The sequence below is a fragment of the Macaca thibetana genome, chromosome 3, assembly GCF_024542745.1.
Source record: "Macaca thibetana thibetana isolate TM-01 chromosome 3, ASM2454274v1, whole genome shotgun sequence".
In the NCBI taxonomy this organism is placed as follows: Eukaryota; Metazoa; Chordata; class Mammalia; order Primates; family Cercopithecidae; genus Macaca; species Macaca thibetana.
This window is the reverse complement of record NC_065580.1, coordinates 60911954-60933496: the sequence shown is the minus strand read 5'-3', so window position 1 is coordinate 60933496 and position 21543 is coordinate 60911954. Positions and strand designations below refer to the sequence as shown.

Sequence of the window (21543 nt, the reverse complement as noted above, 5' to 3'; positions counted from 1 at the left end):
TTAAGTATAAAATGATGCGTTTCTATTTAGTTATATTTGTGAGGGATGTTAGGGATCCTTTGTATCTTTAAGAGCCACTGAGTATGAACATAAACTGAAATTTGGTCTTTGCTATGAACATGTAATCTCATATAATGTAAAATCATGTTTTCAACAAGAATAAAGCATATTAATTTTTTCCACTCCAAGTATTATGACATAAATATTAAGTACTTTATTATACAAATATATTTATGTTTATTATTTAACATTTATTGTATAATTAATGCATAAAATGAGTTTTAAAACTTTGATTTATCTTTGTCATCTCATGAAAATTAATAATAAGTACTATAAAATGTTATTTGTAACATTTTAGAAACAGAAAAACATTTACTGTGCTATATTTATATCATTTGCAATATAATATGATGTGATAGGTATAACATAATATAATACAGTATTTTCCACATTTATATCATTCTTTTGCATTCTAGTTTTTATATGTATTTCATGAGCATATAAAATATACCGTGCTGTGGTGCATTTAAATAATTTATGAATATAGAAATGCACATATATTGAGAGAAACACGCTGAAAACTATTTTTCCAATACGATGCTGTTATCAAGACTTTGGTGCTTCAAAGCCTCAAAGCCTCATTTTTTAAAAGCCACCACTTCTTTGAAGGTTTCTCTCTTTCGTCCTCTTTTGAAAGTGTTTCCTTCCTTTTCTGAACTTTCGTGTTATTTTACTGAAACATGCTACCCACTCTGTTGTGGCATAGCCATTTTTATCCAGCCATTATCTTTGCTAGGTTACAAATGACCTAAGAGTGGGTCTTGTTTAACTTTGGAGTTACTCAGCCAACAGTAGAATGGTGAGTATACAACTAGTTTCACTCAGAAATAATACTAAATCATCTCAGGGTTTGCAAATATGTATGCGGTCATATTAAAAATAATTCTTTATTCTACTTGCAGAACAGCTTCTATTAGGTAAACAGGGTTTAAAAATTAAATCACCTGAACTTCTTGCCAAAAATTCTCCATAGGTTACTCCACGTCAACACTAAAGACTTATGTTTTAAATTGTTGCTATGTAATGATCCTAGCCTTGCTGACAATCTTCTTACCAGGTACAAACGGGAAACAGAAACAGAAGCTGAAATATGACCTATGTGCATAATCACTCAATTAAATAGAATAAAACTATTGGCTTCAATATTGAGTAACAATGTATTGACTTGTTGGCTTAATTTGTGTAAAGATTGAATTTGTATAAATAGCCAAAGCCATGCACTTGTTTGTAGACGTTGCTAAGGGCAAATGGGGAGCTGGTCTAAATATGAACATCTTCAAGACTTTGTTAGTATGCACAGGTTTATGTAAATTTGATATTTGCTTTTAAGGAAACTAATTGTTAATTATGGAATTTGAATCCCTGCTTGAGATCCTTTTAATTCATTCAATATTTCTTTCTCATTTTCATTCTTGTTGTTTGCGTGTGTGTGTATGTGTGTGTGTGTGTGACAGAGAGAGAGAAAGTGATATTAAATAATGAACAAAAAACTCAATTCTTAATATTGGATTATTTTAGACAGGATTCTACTTTTGGTAATTTTTTTTCCGTAAGAGTCTTCTTTTTGTAGAGTAATTTGCTATGTAAAAATATTTATTTTATAACAAAAAGTCATATAAAATACTATTTATCAGTTTATTAATATTTTTCACATTTGTGTTATTGTTTTAGACATTTCTTATATATATTATTTCCTTTTAGTCATATTACATATTCTGGGAATGAGTTTTAGAATATGCCTATTTCTGTTTTCCACTGTTGAGGTACGGCGTAATGTAATTTACAATGACTCACACCTAAACCAAAAACAGACCTTTTCTTTCTAAAAAAGAAAAGCAATGAAAAGAATTAAGCAAATTAAAGAAGAAAGGTCTTTTCCTTGATTTTTTCAATTAGCACTTTAAATTGTAACACAACAAACTTCATATTTAAAAATATAGCTTATGTGAGCATGCGAAATGATTTCACTGAAATGGTCAATAAACTGAAGGAAGAAATTAGCAAAATTTTCTTTTGAAATAATTCATATTGAACAAAAGAATAAACTCAAGATATATTAAAGCTGGGATCTAAACTTTTACTTTCCTTCAAGTTTGTTCTACACAGTTCATCACTGAAAAACAATATTGATATGTTAAAGAAAAAAACTTACTCAGTTTTAGATGAAACTTTTTACTCTGATTTCAGCTTGAAATGTATCAAGACAAATGGAAATATTGATAAAATATTGATTATTGATAAAATTGTTCACTTTTATATTTTTTCTTGGTATTAAGAAGTCTTTCTGTGTTATCTCTTCAGTGTTTTCACACATGAAAACAGAAATTCAGATTTTAATTAACCCAGTGAATTTGCCTGAAAATATGCTTCCTGGAACACAGCTAAGTCGTGCTTATGATAAAGATGTGGCTGGAAAGGGAGATGTCTGCCGTTTTCTGAATAAAACAAAAGATTTTGTCATCGATGCAAGTAAGTAACCGTGACATTTATATTTTTATTTGCTTTATAGTTATTACTTTTTAATTTTATTTTTAAAATTGACAGATAATAATTGTACATATTTATGGGGTACATAATGTTTCCACACATATAATGTGTAGTGATCAGATCAGAATAATTAGCATATCTATCATCTCACACCTTTATCACTTCTTTGTGTCTGGAATATTCAATATCCTCCTTCTAGCTATTTGAAAGTATATATTATTGTTAACTATAGTCATACTACAGTGCTTAGTACCAGTGCTTAACACCAGAACTTATTCCTTCTACCTAGCTGCAATTTTGTAGCTTTTAACAAGTCTCTCCCTATTCTTCCTTCCCTTCCCCCTATCTCTGCCTGTCTCTAGTATCCTCTGTTCTACTTATTACTTCCATGAGATCACTATTTTTTAGCTTCCACATATGAGTGAGAACACATTTAAGGTTTAGACTGTAAAGAAAATTATTTTGTTGAACCCAAGTGGTACATTAGATTTCTTGGTCAAAATTTGCTGCAGATAGTCACATAAATTCAACACAATTTCTAAGAGGGCTTCCCATTCCCACTTTGCCCCATATTTGTGATATTACAACATTGTCACAAGTGTTGTTTCCTGAAAACATAAAATTTTTTTCATAAAAATGACATGAGAGTCATCTCATTCTTTTTAGGAAAAAAGATATTCTTTGAAAAATAGGAAAGAGGATGTATCCATTATCTATCTATACATCTATCTCTACATCTATCTATGTATGTAATGCATGTATACACACTTTATTAAACTGGCATTCTAAGATATATGCAAGGCCAGCACTTTATAAAACTTCCCATTATTCCATAAGCAGTTATTATGAAACGCAGTGATTATGTTAGTCAGTCAAGCAAATGCATTATCTATATGATTTTCTTATGTCCTCTCTTATACTTGTTTTCAAGTACATGCTTGAAATACATGATAATAATATTAGAATAGGAAGAGATAATTTTGCTTTATAACAGTAACTTTTCAAACATTAGACTTTATATGAAAATAAAGGGATACTACCAAAAAAGGTCATCTGTGGGTTAGCATAGCTCTTTTATTTATTTTAAAACAATCCCTGTGCAAACTTAATTTTCTAGTGCATTTAAACAATGAAAGCTAAACATTAACCTTGGCTTAAATAAATAAAGTGAACTAAAAACTAAAAATTAACCTTGGTTTAAATAATAAAGTAAATCACCTTGTCTCCTAGGTCTCATACCATTAGAAAAATTTCAATTTCCTGACCTAGTTCTACCCTATCACTGAATTTCAAAAATTATTTTAAGCATCATCACATTTCAAAGTTATTTCTTAACAGTCCTAAATTCAAGATCTGAAAAGTTTGGCCAAAAATTGTTCCTTTAAGGAGAAAAAGATAATAAAATGAAGACAGATATGTTTGTACCAATTTCAAGAAAAATAATTAATACTTATTTTTTGTTTGAAAATGTTTTAGTTTTGGTACAGTGAAGACAAACATCATAAATAATATCATTTATTAAGTTTTACATACATGTGGCTTAAAAACTAGATCAGTATCACTAAATAAAATCATGATACGGTAGCTCTGTTTACCTTGCATTGTTTATCATCCTTGGCTCATAATCTAATTATTTGAAATTACATTAAAAATTAACTAATTAAATGCTAAGATTGTGTCCCTTTTTAAAAGAACCCCTAGCCAAAATACTATAGCCAATTTTAGGTTGACTTTGCCTGTTTTCTTCCAAAGTGCTTGTGGGGAATTGCAGTGCCCACGGTAGTGAGGGATCACACTTTAGGATGGATAGTTGCATCAACTGAGTTTGATCTGTGAACATAGCGAAAGATGGTGAAGTTCTACGTTAGTTTTCTCCAAAACAAATCCTGGTTTGCTGACTACCAACCCTGATATTGTCAGTGCTTGATAACTGACCGCGGACTGGAATTCTTCCCAAGAAGAAGTATTATACTTCTTCTTGGGAAGTATTAATTAGTCCACGAAGGCAGAAAATACATTTCTGCCTGTCCACGAAAGCAGAAAATACATTGTACTCCTCAAATACATTGTACTCCTCACATCATCCTGTGCCTAACCAGGTGGCTGGATGGTAGACTCTCAGTAGGTTCAATGAAAAAGTGGGACAGTGTCTCGCATTTAAAACAAAAAACAAACAAAAAAGTATTTGTTTTCACAATTAAGAATCCAACCAATGCTAAATTGCAAACGCAAATGATGTTTCTGATGTCCTCTGACATAAGATCAACCTATTTTCTTACTGCGATGTTTTTTTCTCAGTGTATGATTTCTACAGTTATATACAATTTTAATTAGATGTTAATTCTGAAATGAGATATAAGGTAGCATAACCGTTTTATGTACATTTCAGATATTTGTAAAAATGTGTGTGTTTATTTGTGAGGCATTCTCAGAAAATGTCAAAATATTGCTGGATGTGATTTTTATAAATTTAACAAAATGGTTTTTAAAACAAAAAGAATTTTATGTCTTACTCACCACCCAGTGTCACCTCACCGGAATGATTTACCAGTGGCTGAACACAACTCCACACACATAGAACAGGCTCACTCTTTTCCACAGAAGTCAATTCCAACTTCTGTTGATTCACCTGCTCCTTTTTCTCTGTCTACAGGACTGTGCTTGAAACCCCAAATTTTGAATAAAATCTGAACAACTGTTTCCCTCTGACTAGGATCAGATACTGGAAACCTTCCTTTAGTAGGAGAGTTGCCGATTTCCGGTAGTTAGACTGCAATAAGGCCCATCGTCTCAAACGGCTGGTTTGCCTGCCATTCTGACCCAGGGCATGTTTTTTCCTATTTGTCCTCTGCTAGAAGTGATACTACAAACCTTGGCCTGACTCCCAGATGAATCTCCCATCCTTTTTACATAACACTTACCTAATAGTATAGAAATATCTGAATCTGATTATATGGAAAATATGTGCCCCTTAAACTAATGTCTCAAGCTTCTTGCGTTCTCATGCCTTTCAGTGGTGTCCTGTGAAATGGTCATGACTTTTATATGGTAAATAAATAGACAAATAAAATCCCCTACTTTCTCAACCTATTTTGTGACATTTCCCTACCTCTTGGCTTTAACTGAAATTTGCTGTCCTATGGGATGACCACAGCATGCCTCAAACTGATGTTACTCATTCTCCCACACATCTCATATCTCTGGGTCAGGAAGTGGGGAGACGGCATTCTTTTCACTCCACAAAGCTGATTCCTGACCATTACCCTGATCCTCTTTGGAAACTCCCTTGCTCAACTGAATCTCAGTATATCTGGCTCCTTACCAAACCGTACTAATCAGTCTCCGTTGAGTCCTGGCGACTTGAATATATCACTCACAGTGTTTCTCCCTGTCTCAGATCTGGCCACCATCTTTTAGGCTACTTTGATATTCACAGTTTGGCCTCTCCAGCTCTCCAAATTCTCAGGCCCTTTACTTTATTTGGTGTAAATCTCTCTACTTAAATCTCAGTGACTTGAAAATTTACTTCCATCCATGCACTGCCATGGCTGCAGTCAGAACTTCATCAGCACCCAGAACAATATTACTTTGTATTTTTATTCAGTTATCCTTACTATGCATTTTATCATCTCTACATTTTAATTGTAGTCAAGGGATAGATGCTTCATCTCTGAAGTCAACAATACATTGATTTATTCTTTTGCTCTCTATCATCACTACTTCTCTTTACTTCTGTATCTGGCAGTATGATCCGTCTTTCAACCCTTCCTGGACAATATCTTCAAATAATTTGTCCTGTACTTCTTCTGTAAACTTTACCCATGAAAACTCCAATTCGAGACCCAATTATTGATGTGCCTAAGCTTATGGATATTGTTGGGAAAAAATCACATAAGCCAACTTGTTCACTCTAGATTTTGCTTGGCCCTAAATGCTATTTGGTAGTTCTTCAAAATTTCTCTAGTTAGATCTCTCTTTAATTTGCCAAGTTGGTTATATTAGAATTTCTCCAGTCTCATCTCAAATCCCTTATTCACCTAAAACCTTTTCTCTTGGCGGATAAAATCAACTAACAAATTTGAGGAAAATTATAAACAATCAAGAGGGAAATTCCTTAGGCTATTTCCTATATATAGTTAGTTCTTTGCAATGATTTCCTTCCTTTTGCTCTTCTGCTGCAAAAGAAGATTCATGCCTTCCTTTGTCTACTTTCATTCCTTTCAGTTTGGTTGAGTTCCATATCCCCACTCCTCATATTTCTTTCTATACTGATTATCCCCTTTTCCTATATTTTATGTTCTTCTCTACTGATTATTTTCAATAACTTTCAACTAATCTTATAAGTCTTCCCTATCTTAATAAAATTCACTCTTGCCCTCTGTCTCTTTTCTTTTACTGGCTTATTTTTGACATTTTATAGAACATCTGGCATTTCATCTAACTGGTTAAATATTTTTAGAGTTCTCTACATTTTCCTTACTCCTACACTTTCCATTTATTTTTGAACAAAGTTGTGACAGGTCACTTCAACAAGACATGCCACCATACATAGCAATATTTTTATTGTTAAAAACAATGCCATATTTAAGTCTTCGTCTTATATGTAACCTCTCTTTAAAATTTAGAGGTGAAAACCACTCCTTAGGTTTTGAAACATGCTCATTTTGTTATTCTTATGGCACTATACTCTGCTAGTTTTCCCCTTATATCTCTTCGTCCTTCCCCTCCTCTTCTTCCTCTTAAATTTTTCCTCCATTTATTCTGTACATGTTTGTGTTATTCAGGTCTACTTAGGTTTTCTTCTCTCCATATTCTACACAGTTTACCTTACATTTATCCCTTGACTACAAACCCATCTATGTATCCCTTAACTACAATTAAATATATATTCTGATTATCTGAATTTTATATATATATATACACACACACACACAGACACACACACACACAAAGCTCAAACACTATGACTTAACTTCAGACCAATATATCTACTTTACAGAATATTCTCAAATATTTTAAATTGAATTTTTCAAATCTGCACAGATTATTTTCTCCAAAAACCTGCTTCTAATATAACCTCTGTGTGAATTATGTAAAACAGCTCTCTCCAGAGCAGATGCAGTCAAACACTAAGGCATGTAGTCCTCAGCTACTCTCGCCCCCAATCATCATCTACTATTTTGCAGGACATCATAAACACCATCATGTATGGTAGCCTTGCTGCCATCTACCCTTCAGAAAACTCTGTGACAGGCATGCCTTACTGACTCCTTCTATCACACCTTCTGCTTCCAGTCATTCACCAAATTCTATAGATTTTAAATCCTTGGTATGTTTATCGCATGTCTATGATTACTATCTCATGTCACATCCTTATAAGCTGTTGTCTTAGTGTATTTTGTGTTGCTGTGAAGGAACTCCTGAGGTTAGGTTATTCATAAAGAAAAGAGGTTAGATTGGCTCATACTTATGGAGGCTGTGCAAGAGGTATGACACCAGCATCTGCTTGGTATCTGCTGAGGGCTTTTATGCTGCATCACATCATGGCAGAGAAAGTCAAAGGGGAAGCAGGCATGTGTGAAGACGAACAAAATCTGAGTTGCATCCTGGCTTTATAACAACCCACCCTCTGGAAACTAATCCATTCCCTCATAACTAATCCAGTCTCATGAAAAGGAGAGCTCACACACAGAAGGCACCAAGCCATGCATGAGAGATCTACCTCAATGACCCCAGTACCTCCCACTAGACCCCACCTTCCAACACCACCACACTGGGGATCAATTTCAACTTGAGATTTGGTGGGAACAAACAAACAACATCCAAACCATAGCACCCCTCTTCTAGATTTTTGCACCAACGTTCTCACTTGATTCTTTCCTTTCAGAATTCCTTCACAATTTTCACTGAAAGTAATTTTACTAATGCACAAACAGGATCATATTCCCACAATTTTTTGCTGTTTATATATAGGTGATACCACCTGTAATTCTTTGCTAACTTTCTATTTTCCCCCAAAGTAAAATCCAAGTTCTTAAAACTGACACACAATTCTTTTTAAAATGTGGCTCCTGTTTATCTTTGCAGACTGAAAAGATACTATTCCCCATTGTATGTTCTATGTTTTAGTCTAAACATACATCTCCCAATGCAAAACTTTCTTCTCCCCTGAGCCTTTGCACATATCATGTCTTCTGCCTCCTCTATTCTCCTTCTCCTGACCGACTCATTCACATCTTTCCTGTATTAGTTCAGAAATAGTTTCCTTAGTTCAGCATCAACCCTGTTCTCAACATTAGGGAAAATGCTCCTGTTATGTGTTTTTAAACCATTTTTCTTTAATAGTTTTATTTCCCTGATTGAATCCCTTGAGCACAAGGACTATGCCTGATTCAGTTGTTGGTCCTCTTGATGTAATATACACATGGATGCCCCTATGATAATAAATTCTTAGTTGTATTTCTAATTCTTCACCCAACTCCAGATCTGCATGCCTCCTGTATCTGTTTTCTGGTGCTGCATAACAAACCACCTCAAAACATAGTGACTTCAAACAATACTGTTTTGTCTCTTAAAATTCTGTGGGTTGGCTGAGTAATTATTCTACTGTTATTGCTTGAGTTCATTCATAGGGCTGAATTCCAAAGGCTTGTTCATGTCTATTCCAATGGAAAGTCTACGTTAACCTCTGAAACCTAGCCTAGTAATGTCCTTTAAATTAACCGAAGTCTATCTTTGGTTTCTTTAAGATGCCAAAGCCTTCTGATGCTATTACGGTGACTCATCTACAAAGTTGTAGTGCTATATAGCACTGGAGAGACAGGTTCCAGTTAGGATCACTGTATTAGTCCATTCTCACATTTCTATGAATAGAGACCTGAGACGGGGTAATTGATAGATCAAAGAGGTTTAATTGGCTCATGGTTCCACGGGTTGTACAGGAAGCATAGCAGCATCTGCTTGGCTTCTGGGGAGGCCTCAGGAAACTTAAAATCACTGCAGAAGGTGAAGGGGAAGCGGGCACGTCTTACCTGGCCAGAGCGGGAGGAAGAGGAAGAGAGAGGGGGAGGTGCCACACACTTTTAAACAACCAGATCTTCTGAGAACTCCATTATGACAATAGTACCAAAAGGAAAAATCGGCCCCCATGATTCAATCACCTCCCACCAGGCTCCACTGTCAACATTGGGGATTATAATTCGACATGAGATTTGGGCGGGAACACAAATCATATCAATCACATTGTAGAAAATTCTTCCTTTCTTAGCCTATCCCTCTAGCCCCCACATGAATCCAGCTGTTTGTGCTGTGCTACAAGTTGTTTGATACGTTGTCAGTAAATTAGTATGCTTGACACCAAATATAAGGGGTAAAAAAATCTTTCTTGGGAGTGAAGGGAGGCCCACAGGATTATTCAGTCAAGTTTTAGTTCTTTTAATATGGCTGGAGGAGACTTAACAGAAGACATCATAATCAATAACCATTCAGTGGTTGAACCTATTGTGTTTTCTCCAGCTTTGATCCAATGTTGCATTTTGAGATTGTTTCTTGTGCTATTAAGAAGGGACATATAAGCTGCACTTCAGTTTGGAAGAAATTCAGCATTGGGTTATTCATTTTGTTATGATTTGATTTTGCTTGATTCTTATTTTGTAAGATTGAAAAGGAAACTCTACAAAAATGTGTAAGAAATTTATTTGTTCCAGTGAGACTCACATTTTGTATCTATTAAATCCATTAGCTAAGACAAGTTAGTATATATAGTTTTATAAAGTATTGCCTATGCATATTACTGGCTTTCTCAAAATTAAGAATATTTTTATTCTTCTTCTAATCAGTAGCTTTTGTGACTCAGGACTTTCTGAAAAAATCTCGTCAGTCACAGTGGCTCACGTCTGTAATCCCAGCACTTTGGGAGGCTGAGGCGGGTAGATCACCTGAGGTCGGGAGTTCAAGACCAGCCTGACCAACATGGAGAAATCCCATCTCTACTAAAAATACAAAATTAGCTGGACATGGTGGTGCATGCCTGTGTAATCCCAGCTACTGGGGAGACTGAGGAGAATCACTTGAACTCAGGAGGGGGGCGTTGTGGTGAGCTGAGATCACACCATTTCACTCTAGCCTGGGCAACAAGAGCTAAATGTCATCTCAAAAAAAAAAAAAAAAAAAAAAACTCAATGATTACGTTTGTTTCTTTGCTAAAAACTTGATATAAATTATTTAAAGAATGCTCAGATTAAGTGGACCTATTATTGCTAATAACAAAAATTTTAAAAAGTGTACTAGTGTCTGTATTTTTATTTTCTTCATCTATACAGTACTGCCCTTTTACCATGGTTTCACTTTCCTAGTTTTAGTTACCCATAGACAATCACGTAGGTTATTTATTTTTTTGAGACAGTCTGTCGCCCAGGCTGGAGTACAGTGGTGCAATTGTAGCTCACTGCAGCCTCAAACTCCTGGTGTCAAGCAATCCTCCCTCCTCAGCCTCCCAAGTAGCTGGGACTACAGGTACATGCCACCATGCCCAGCTGATTTTTTATTTGTTTGTTTGTGTGTGTGTGTGTGTAGATGGAGTCATACTATGTTGCTCAGGCTGGTATTGAACTCCTGGTCTCAAGCAATCCTTCCACCTCAGCCTTTCAAAGTTTTGGTATTATAGGCATGAGCCACTGTGACTGGCCTATTTTTATTAATATAAGATATTTTCAGAGAGAGCACATTCTCATGATGTTTATTAGGGTATATGGTTATAATTCTTCTATTTTATTATTGTTGTTAATCTCTTACCATGCCTAATTTATAAATTTAACTTTATTATAGGTATGTATATATGTATAGGAAAAAACATAGCATATACAGGGTTCTGTATATACTATGGTTTTACATATATATTTTATTTACGTATATATATTTACATATATTTTTATTACATTTATTACATATATTTATTTACATATATATTGACATATATACTTTTGGTCTTACAAATCTACTGGGGGTCTTGGAGTATATTCTATATGGATAATGGGGTACAACCTTACTTTCTTTTCTTATCTTCACTTAAATCAGCTAATTGTTTTACATCCAGGTCTTAGTCTAACCTAGTAGGGAATTGATTATTGTTGCAATAAGTAGCATATAAAAGTATCCCTTTTAAGGCAGTATGCTGCTTTTGACAACAGAATTCTCAGTGATACAGTTTATCTAGGTGCCAGCAAAAAATGATGTCAAATCTATTTTATGACTTTGGGATAAACTCATAATAATTAATGAGATTGAACAGAAACAAATGACCTTTTTTTCCTCTGTTAATAAAAAGTAGGCATGTACTGTGATGATAATATTATCTCTGTCACTGATGGTCCTGTGACCTCTGGAAATGATTTTCGATGAAAACTTTCAAGAGACATATATGGTTTACTAATAATGGAAGTCTGAATCTTGAAACATTTTGAAAAGAAAGTAAGTCAATATTTAATATTTTCTATCATTTGTATATTTTGAATCTTTTCCTTGTGAGGCAGCTGAAATATGTTTAGAGCTTTCTTTTTTTTTTTCCTCCTTTCCTTCAGCTAAAGATTCAGATGATGCTTGTTAATTGTGTGACCTTGGGTTGACAACATAATCTCCAATTTAAGTTCTTTTTAAAGGAGTTAAAATCTGTAATGCCAAAATCTTTTAAGATACAAAAGTTATGTTTCTATGTACTGATGGTAATTATTATTTGTGGCTTATCTGTTTCATAGGTTCTGGTGTCATCACTGCTACCAAAATTTTTAATTATGAAACAGATCCAATAAGGTTTCTTCTGATAGTTGATACTAGGCTGTCTAGACATGTTTTGACCATTAATATTATTGATGTTCCTGAATCTCCAAACTGTACTGCTGATCCCAAATTTTCTTCAGGCACAGGTATGATGCATTATCTTCCTATAGTTTACTTCTAAGAGCTATGTATAATGACAGAGGCCAGGCATACTCCTTCAGTTAGAGATGATTCAGTGATTCTTTAAAAAAAAACATGCATATAATGTATGTTTATATAAATATACAAAACTATGTGCAGACCTTCATGTTTGTAAGAAAACATAACCTCTCTAAGGAATAATTTGAAAAACATGTTTACCCTATAAAAATTTTCATGCCACAATTATGAGGTAGGAGAGCACATACATTAAAAACAGCAATAGAGATTCTACAAGACTTGCCGTAAGACAAGCAAGACAGGAAAGAAAAAAATGAATAAAAGGTTTTCATAACTTAATACACAAAGTTAAACCTTCACTTGTGAAAATGCTACAAAGAATAGTTTTAGTACCCTTAAGGTTCAAATTGTGTTTTAGTTTTCCAAAGAAGTAAGGGAGATAGCCATCAATCAAAAATGCACAGAAATAAATGTGAATTTTCATTATAATATGATCATAGAAATACGAGACACTTGTATTACACAATCAAATACTGTGTATGAATGTGGGGCAGTTGACCAAGTCAGAGATATAAGAAAAATTTTCTCTAAAGTATTGACAGTTTACTTTAGCTCTAAACTCTGATAATAGTAAATAAGTAAGAGGAGGGAAAATAGCATTTCATGCAGAAGGAACTGTAGGTATAAATGCCCTGAGGCAGCATAGAACATGTTGACTAAGAATAATTGGAAGTCTAGTATAATTGAAATCAAGCACTAAGTAATATGGTACAAAATGATAATTGAAAAGTAAAGAAGAGTATTTTAAGAATGCCAGTCTTAGTTCTAAGGGTACTGGGAATCCTATGAAGTATTTTAAGCTAATAGATATTTCAAATGTATCCATCTTGTTCAGTATAGAGAAATATTAGAAGGGGACGAAGTTAGTCTAGGTATCAGCAAGCATTGTAAAAGGCCAGAAAATAAATATTTTAGGCCTTGCAAGTTAAAAGATAAATTGAGTCTATTATTTAGGTAGTACTTATAAGCAAGGAAATAAATATCTACAATTTTTATTGATAAAAGTTTTAAAAGATAATAACAGTACTAATTGGGTATAATTTTGTACTACAGCTCTGCTAATGAGAGGAGTGAATCTTCACTTGGGAGGGGATAGAGTTTCTCTTTATGGGATGGGGCATTAAATACCATCAGCAAATCTCTTTCCTTACTTAGCTAACTGATGAACTGCTTAGAATCTTTTTTTACTGAGTTTCATTGTTAATTATTTTTGTTTATAAAATCTGTCTTCATGAAATATTTTGTTTTACATTTTCTACTTTTTCTCATCATTGTTTTTCTGTCAAGTGGGAATACTGGGATGAGTTCTTAGTCTTGTTTTTCAGACATGTATTGTATTCTTTTATTAATATCAAAGTTATAGTGTCATTATATAATAAAAATAGTTTTCGGTCACATAACTTAAAAACAAAATAATCCACACTGCATTATGCCTTAAAAGTGTGTCATTCAGTTTACTTTTCTCTTCTTTTCTTATTTTGCAATGGTGGGTAGATATGATAATTAAAAACAATATGGTACTAGAATGCTGTTATAACTGGATTACTGGAATTTATGGTATTTGAGGTGATGAGAGCACCATGTATTTCCATCACTCAACTCAGTAGCAAGAATGCAAAAATATATAGTCTATAAATAAATGAGTGTATATGTGTTGTTAAAACTTTATAAATACTGAAATTTGAGCTCCATATAAATTTAACGTGTCACAAAATATTAGACTTATTTTGATTGTTTAAACTATTTTTAAACCGTTTTTATTTAAAGTAAAAAAACTAAGCTTACAGAGCATACAAAACCAGGCAATAGTCTAGATTTGGCTCAAGAAAAAAGAAGACATTCATTTCAGTAATCCAGGCAAGGAATGGTATAGTTTGGCCTAGGAAGATGATAGAGATGAGAAAAGGATAATCTTAGGACATATAATATATCTGGTGATGAATTTAGTAGAATGAAAGAGAGAAAGGACTTTGAGTTTTCTAATTTGTGTAACTGGTGTGGAAATCCTCAAGAAATATAGGAAAACTTAGAAATATACCAAATTTGGCCGAGCACAGCGGCTCACACCTGTAATCCCAACACTTTGGGACACCAAGGCGGGTGGATCACGAGGTCATGAGTTCAAGACCAACCTGCCCAAGATGGTGAACCCTCGTCTCTACTAAAAATACAAAAATTAGCCGGGCGTGGTGGCGGGCACCTGTTATCCCAGCTACTCGGGAGGATGACGCAGAGAACTGCTTGAACCCGGGAGGTGGAGGTTGCAGTGAACCAAGATCGCACCACTGCACTCCAGCCTGGGTGACAGGGTGAGACTCCGTCTAAAAAAAAAAAGAAAGAAATATACCAAATCTGGAGAGAAAAATCAAGAGTTCACTTTTGCGAAGGTCCTCTTTGATATGCCTTTGTTATGTCAATATAAGGATAGATTTGTGTAAGCAGTTGGGCTTGAAAGTCTTCCCCAGGGCTATTAATGTTTTGTAATTGAAACCATGGACTTGGGTGAGATTACTTAACCCGAGAGTAGAGAATGAGAAGAAAGGAGGGCAGAGGGCCAACCCTGAGGAACTCCTACACTTAATGACGTGGGGAAGAAACTCAGCCTGCCAAGGAGACGAAGAAGGAGCTGCTAAAGTGGTGGTAGAAAAAGGGGAATTATGTCATGAATGGCAAAGAAGAACAATGTTTCAAGAGTGCCAGTGGTTAGTAGTCTTATATTCCACAACAAGTAAAATGCATTGAGTTAACAATATCGGGAAAGTGATAACTAATGAGTTTGATAACTATTTTATGGCTGTTATAGGGATGGGAGCCAGAATGGAGCAGATTGATTAGTGAGATTGTAAAAACAGAAAACATCTTTTTAAAAAAAAAAAAAATTTGCACATAAAGTTGGAGAGGATGGAGAGGCAGAATTATATGGGATTGCAAGAGTTGGGTCTCCTATATTTCTTTTTAAAGGGAGACATGAGTAATTTTACAAACATAGAGAATCCATTTGATGAGGAGGCTGAAGACAAATAAATAAGAAAGTAGGTGAGAAATGGGAACAAAGCACAGGTGGAATCAGTCAATCAATCATCTGTCAATCTAGTCTACCCATCTATATATCTCCTAAACACTTCCATGTCTCTATTTATGATTTCAATTTTTTATGTTTAACAAATTTGAAATGCCTTGAAGCGTTCATATTTTTCTATTCAGATTTTACTTGCAGCTGAATCTCTGGAAAAGTACTAGTGAGTTGGGAGTCCCAGTTTGAGTGTATGCTTGAAAGAATTTTTTTTTTTATCATTGCAGTTAAAATATATACTGAAATATATACTTAAATATATAAATAAAATCCTCGAAAACATGCTCTGAAAGATCACGAATGTAAACTATCAATTTCTTTTGAAAATATAAATGAATAAAAACTTATAATTTTTAAGTTTGGACCATACTAACAAAAACCAATTATTTATTTCATTAAATGAGTCATATTAAGAACATTTTAAGATTATAAAATAAACTAGGATTTTTGTGAATACATCTCTATTACGTTGTGCTCATATATTACATTTATCTCCTTAAAAGCTACAGCAGGAACATTGATTACATTCAGAAATGTAATGTTTACTCCATTTGGTTGATACAAACTCATTATTAAATTTTCACTGCGAAAGGCAGTGTTGTCTGATAACCATGTGCAGTTATTTTTCAAAACGAACGTGGACACACACATAGCCACTTTCAATAATGATATTACCTATGAATATGAATAAGCAACTGAAATCTCTTCATGTTTTTTTCTTACTCTCTTGGTCAAGGGGTTAGACTCCAGGTCATCTCTTCTGAGCTCTCCTGAGTTCCTAGCCCCTTTCTTTTGTCAAACCTCAAGGGTTACTGAGGGCCCTTGAGTCTTATAACCACCTGCTTCTGCTTCCCGTTTTCCATTCCCAGTGCTGACCCTGTCCAGTCTATGAAAAGGTAAAAAATACATTCAAGGATGAGAGAATAGAGTGGTAGCTAGAGGGGACTGCAGATTATTAAGAAATTGTTAGTTAAGATTTGGAAAGCTGTAATAAGGACTTTGCCTGATCGGGGAACTTAATGGCTATTTGGGAAACTTGCCAATTTTGATTTTCACAAGCAGTTTTTCCAAAGGTACTCAGAAGTTTAGGAGTGATTCCTATAGATGTGCAGTGCTCCTTTTCTGCCAAGAGTAGAAGGAAGAGTCAACTGTGTAAATGTTGAAGGAGGTTAAGGTGGACACTGAGTGTCCAGTGAGTCTGGCAGCATGGAAATCTTTGATACTTATTGGAAATAGCTTCTGTTAGTAGAGGCAGAACCTCTACTAGTGTGAACTAAGGACTGAACAGGCGGTAAAGAAATGTACAAACTCTGGCCCTGAAGGGTAGGAGAGAGATATAGGGACATTGTTAGGTTAAGTTTAGGGTCAAGCGTGTTTCTTTTAAAATGAAAGAGACTTGAGCATGTTTAAGTGCTAATGGAAAGTACCCAGAAGTGAGGCAGTGACTGAAGATAGGAAGTAGAGACAAGTCCTTGAGAAAGTATAAGGTGAGTCACCAACCAATGAACAGGGATTATCTTTAGTAACAAGTTCCTTCCTTTTATAGTAAAGAAGGTACCAACATAGGTGAGTTTGCAGATCCTATCAGAAAAAGTGAGCTACCACTGATCTAATGGTTTCTGTTTTCTATGCACTAAGATGGGAGATCCTCTATGAAGCGTGAGATAGAAAGGAAGGGTAGGTGTAAGAGGTTTTGGTCAAAAAGGCAAGATTTGAAACAATTATTGTAGGAAGTTGAAGAGTAACAGAACAGAGACTTGCTTAAGGGCACTGAGTTATTCTAATTATTCCTCTAATAATTCTCTTTGCAACCAATAGCTCAGGCCTATGTTTATGAAGTATCACAAAATCTGACATTTATCTAATTATTGGAAATTTTTTTTAAAATTTAAGTTCACTGTTCTAATTATTTGACTCAAAATCTTTTCTAGATGCTTTTATCTCTCTAACACACGTTTTAGCTTATTATTTTGTTTAAAATGCTTATCTTAAAATCAATTTTGTTATTATTTATTTGCCCTTAAGAAATATACAAATTGGATTATGAGAAACTTGCTTTTATTCATTTATGTATCTCCCCACAGTACTAAGTATGGATAATACTTTTAACATAATAGAATTTTCTGTTTTTGTTTTATTATTATTATTTTTTAGATGACATTTCACTCTGTCACCCAGGCTGGAGTGCAATGGCACAATCTTGGTTCACTGCAAACTCTACCTCCTGGGTTCAAGCAATTCTCCTGCCTCAGCCTCCTGAGTAGCTGAGATTATGGGTGTGTGCCACCACGCACAGCTAATTTTTGTATTTTTAGTAGACACAGGGTTTCGCCATGTTGGTCAGGCTGATCTTGAACTCCTGACCTCAGGTGATCCACCTGCCTTGGCCTCCCAAAGTGCTGGGATTACAGGCATGAGCCACCGCGCCTGGCCTGTTGTTTTACACTTTGAATAGACTTACTCTTTCTGGAAATAATTTTACATCATATCAGCTTTCTCTTTTTCTCATACCTGTAGTTTTCTGGGCCATTCTTGGCTTGCCATGAGGGCTCATGGTGGGATGGAAACACGACATGTTAAAATTTACTTAAAGTTATGATAAGGTTTGGTCATATTCTGTCTTCAATTTATGCTGAGGGCATGGCTTTTGTGTAATATTGTTTTTTCTTTTTTCTGTATTGTTTTTGGAGAAAATACTGGGAGACACGGTTCTGGGTAACCACCATTATCTTTAGCTACTCAAAAACCACCTAGTCATTAACTTTAAACATAACTACATTTGAAAAAATTAAATTTAGTTGAGCAAGTTGTTAAAATTTATGTTTATAATAACATATAAATTTGGTCTACACATTTCTATGTGTAAGAAATAAGAAATTTTAAAACGTCTTATTACTCCAAATGGAACAATTTTACCCACTTCTTCCCTGAGGTCACTGCATCCATGTTATATTGTAGATTGGGCTTTTCACCCATGCTCAAGGCTGTGGGAAAATGTTAGGAGGTGTGTGAGAGCTGGATGTTAATCAGCTGTTCACACATGTGCTTTTGTAAGAAACAGAGTTTCCCCACCTTAAGACCCAAACAGGTCTAGAAATTGTTGTACAGAAATATTTTATGAAGCTACCACTCTGGCTTCTCACAGGACAGTTTGTCAGCGCATATATCATGTTCTTTCTCATTAAGCTATAGTTTCCTCAAATAGTGCCAGGAAGTAAGGAAAAGGCACTCTGTAAGGGCAGGGAGGATGATCAGAAGCCAGAGGGAAAAACACAAAAGTCAGAAAAATATAAATTACTATCTTAAAATATTAAAATATTATCCCAGACTCAGAATCCAATCCGAAATTAATGTTGTTCTGTTTTTATTATATAAAGAGATAATGAATGCCTAGTATACTTTAATTTTCTGATGCAACTTGTTGATTTCTGCTTCACAGCTACCTTAGAAATTGATGAGAACTATCCATTATTTCAGTTCATTTATAGAGTGACGGCCACAGATGAGGACTTCGCAAATGGTGATTGGCTGAATGTAGGTGGTGATCATTGTGCCAGATGCATTTATCACTTCAGCGTGAAGTGCAATCCTTTTAAAAAAGTTTTCAAGGACAGTTAATATAGTTTGATAATTAAAGACTGTATGAAGTTTACAACCACCAGGATGCAATACTCATGTTAATATTGAAAATGGCATTTTTAGAAGAAGCTATTTTCTTGAGGCATACAGGAAAGTTACATGACTTCTAATTGAGGCGGAGGACTGGGAGGAAGATGTCAATGCTGAGGCAAAACTGTGGCTTTGCCTTTTGGAAGCTGATCAGAACTATTTCTCTTTCCGAGCTATTTCAATGACACATATGAATGTGATTATATATTTTTTGATGTTTCAGTATCCTAATTACTAAGTATTTAACCCTAAGAGACTTGCTTTTTCTCTTAATTGATTCATGGTTGTAAAGTCTCTTAGAGATTTGGCAAAATGAAAAGAACCTATAAAGTTTGTTTTGGAGACTTTAGCGATGCAATGGACTACAAAAGTCAGCATGCTTGCTCTGCAGCTGTTCTTTTTGAACATGTATTGAAATAGTTTACTACTTCTAATGTAGTAACTCACAGTATAAAGTAATGGAGCACCAAATGGCGGTGGGGTTGTCAGATGACTTGGGCTAAATATGGCTTTACCACCAACTAGTGCTATAATACTGGGGAAGTCGCTTAATCCCCCTTGCGTTTGATTTTCACAATTTTAAGAGATAATTTTTCCTTCCATTAACCTTCAGTGATAGATGTGCCGTTGTCAGTCAAAGTATTCAAAATCCCTGTGGGATACTCCAAAAATATTTTGTTGTGGACCAGCCAATATGAAATTGTTTAGAAACACAAGACCTATCCCATTACATGATGTCTTTTCAATAAATTTTTTAAAATGCTGTGGTCCAGCTGAAAGTAATTATTACCACTTGTGTCATTTTCAGAAACATAATAGGAACCAAACAGGTGATTGTTTTAAAATTCATTGTTTTGAGAAATAGTTCTATTTTTAGAGGCTAGAAATCATATCAGATTACAAAAAAGCACACAGAAGTAATTAAACTTTTCTTCAACGAAATTTTACCTCCTTCCAAACTAAATAGTTTTCAGATACTTTCGAGGCTATACTTACCTACTTTTATGTATTCTAAGAAGTGGCAGCAAGATAAATTATAAGCTGCATTAATATTTGAAATGGTAACACTTGAAATGGGTTTATACCATTATAATTATTTTGTTTCTTAAAAATGATAATGAGTTTATTTTGTATACTTTTAATGATAGTGATAGTGAGTTTATTCTACACTCTTTTAGCGTTGTATTAATTTGCAGAATTAAATTAATATTAAATACTTAATAAAAATTAAGCTTTTGGCTGGGCACGGTGGCTCATGCCTGTAATCCCAGTACTTTGGGAGGCCAAGGCAGGCGGATCACAAGGTCAGGAGATCGAGACCATCCTGGCTAACACGGTGAAACTGTGTCTCCACTAAAAATACAAAAAATTAGCTGGGCATGGTGGCAGGCGCCTGGAGTTCCAGCTACTTGGGAAGCTGAGGCAGGAGAATGGTGTGAACCTGGGAGGCGGAGCTTGCAGTGAGCTGAGATCACACCACTGCACTCCTGCCTGGGCGACAAAGTGAGACTCCGTTAAAAGAAAAAAAAAAAAAGCTTTTAACAACTTATCTTAGAAAACTGTAAAGGGTTGTTCAGTTCTATTTAAAAAATAGCAAATATTTTGGTTATGTTCATAGGCTAAACAACCATATTGTTTTTCCTTTATTCTGATAATGTCAGTGGTTCTAATGCTAGTAGATCATAAAGAAAAACTGAAATTAATCAGTGTGAAAATAGATAACTTTCTATATATTTGCCCCAGTATCATGTCTTAATGATCTTCCATGCCTTCTCATTTATTCAGTCTTGAGTAATACATATTTTATTTTTCTAGTACACCATTGAGACACAGTTATCTGGACCAAAGAAAGGAGCAAACTCTTTTGGAGTGGATCCTGTAAGTGGTGTTGTTAGTGTAAGAGGTGAAGATCCCCTGGATTTTGATGCTGGATATCATGTAATTAAAATGTGTATTTATTTTTCCATGCAGAATGAAAGAGAATTTGTATCACTTTGAGTTCTTCATGAAAAATTAGACACCTTGTTATTTTGAAGGAAGATTAATATTTTGTGTCATTCATTTGTGAGGATTTCTGCAGTTAACCAAAAGCCTACATTCAATCTTTATGGTTACTGGAAATATAGAGATTATGTCTTAACATTTTAGTTCTACCAAAAAAAGTTTATGAAAAAAACAATTGTGTCATTTTAATCCGGGAAAACCAAATCAGTAAATCATTACAATGTAAATCTTTCTGAACATCAAAGAAATGAAAGAAA

The 21543-nt window shown here is 34.5% G+C and overlaps 1 protein-coding gene across 1 annotated transcript; it reads left to right on the top strand.

Annotated features, from left to right (window-relative positions):
* Positions 1–1332: 1332 nt before the first annotated feature.
* LOC126949901 (protocadherin Fat 2-like) lies at positions 1333–21295 on the top strand. The gene is made up of 5 exons (XM_050782813.1): positions 1333–1360; positions 2362–2529; positions 12300–12467; positions 19053–19147; positions 21098–21295. The coding sequence occupies exons 2-5, from the start codon at positions 2373–2375 to the stop codon at positions 21278–21280; spliced, it is 603 nt and encodes a 200-aa protein (XP_050638770.1). The 5' UTR covers positions 1333–1360; positions 2362–2372; the 3' UTR covers positions 21281–21295.
* The last annotated feature ends 248 nt before the right edge of the window (positions 21296–21543 follow it).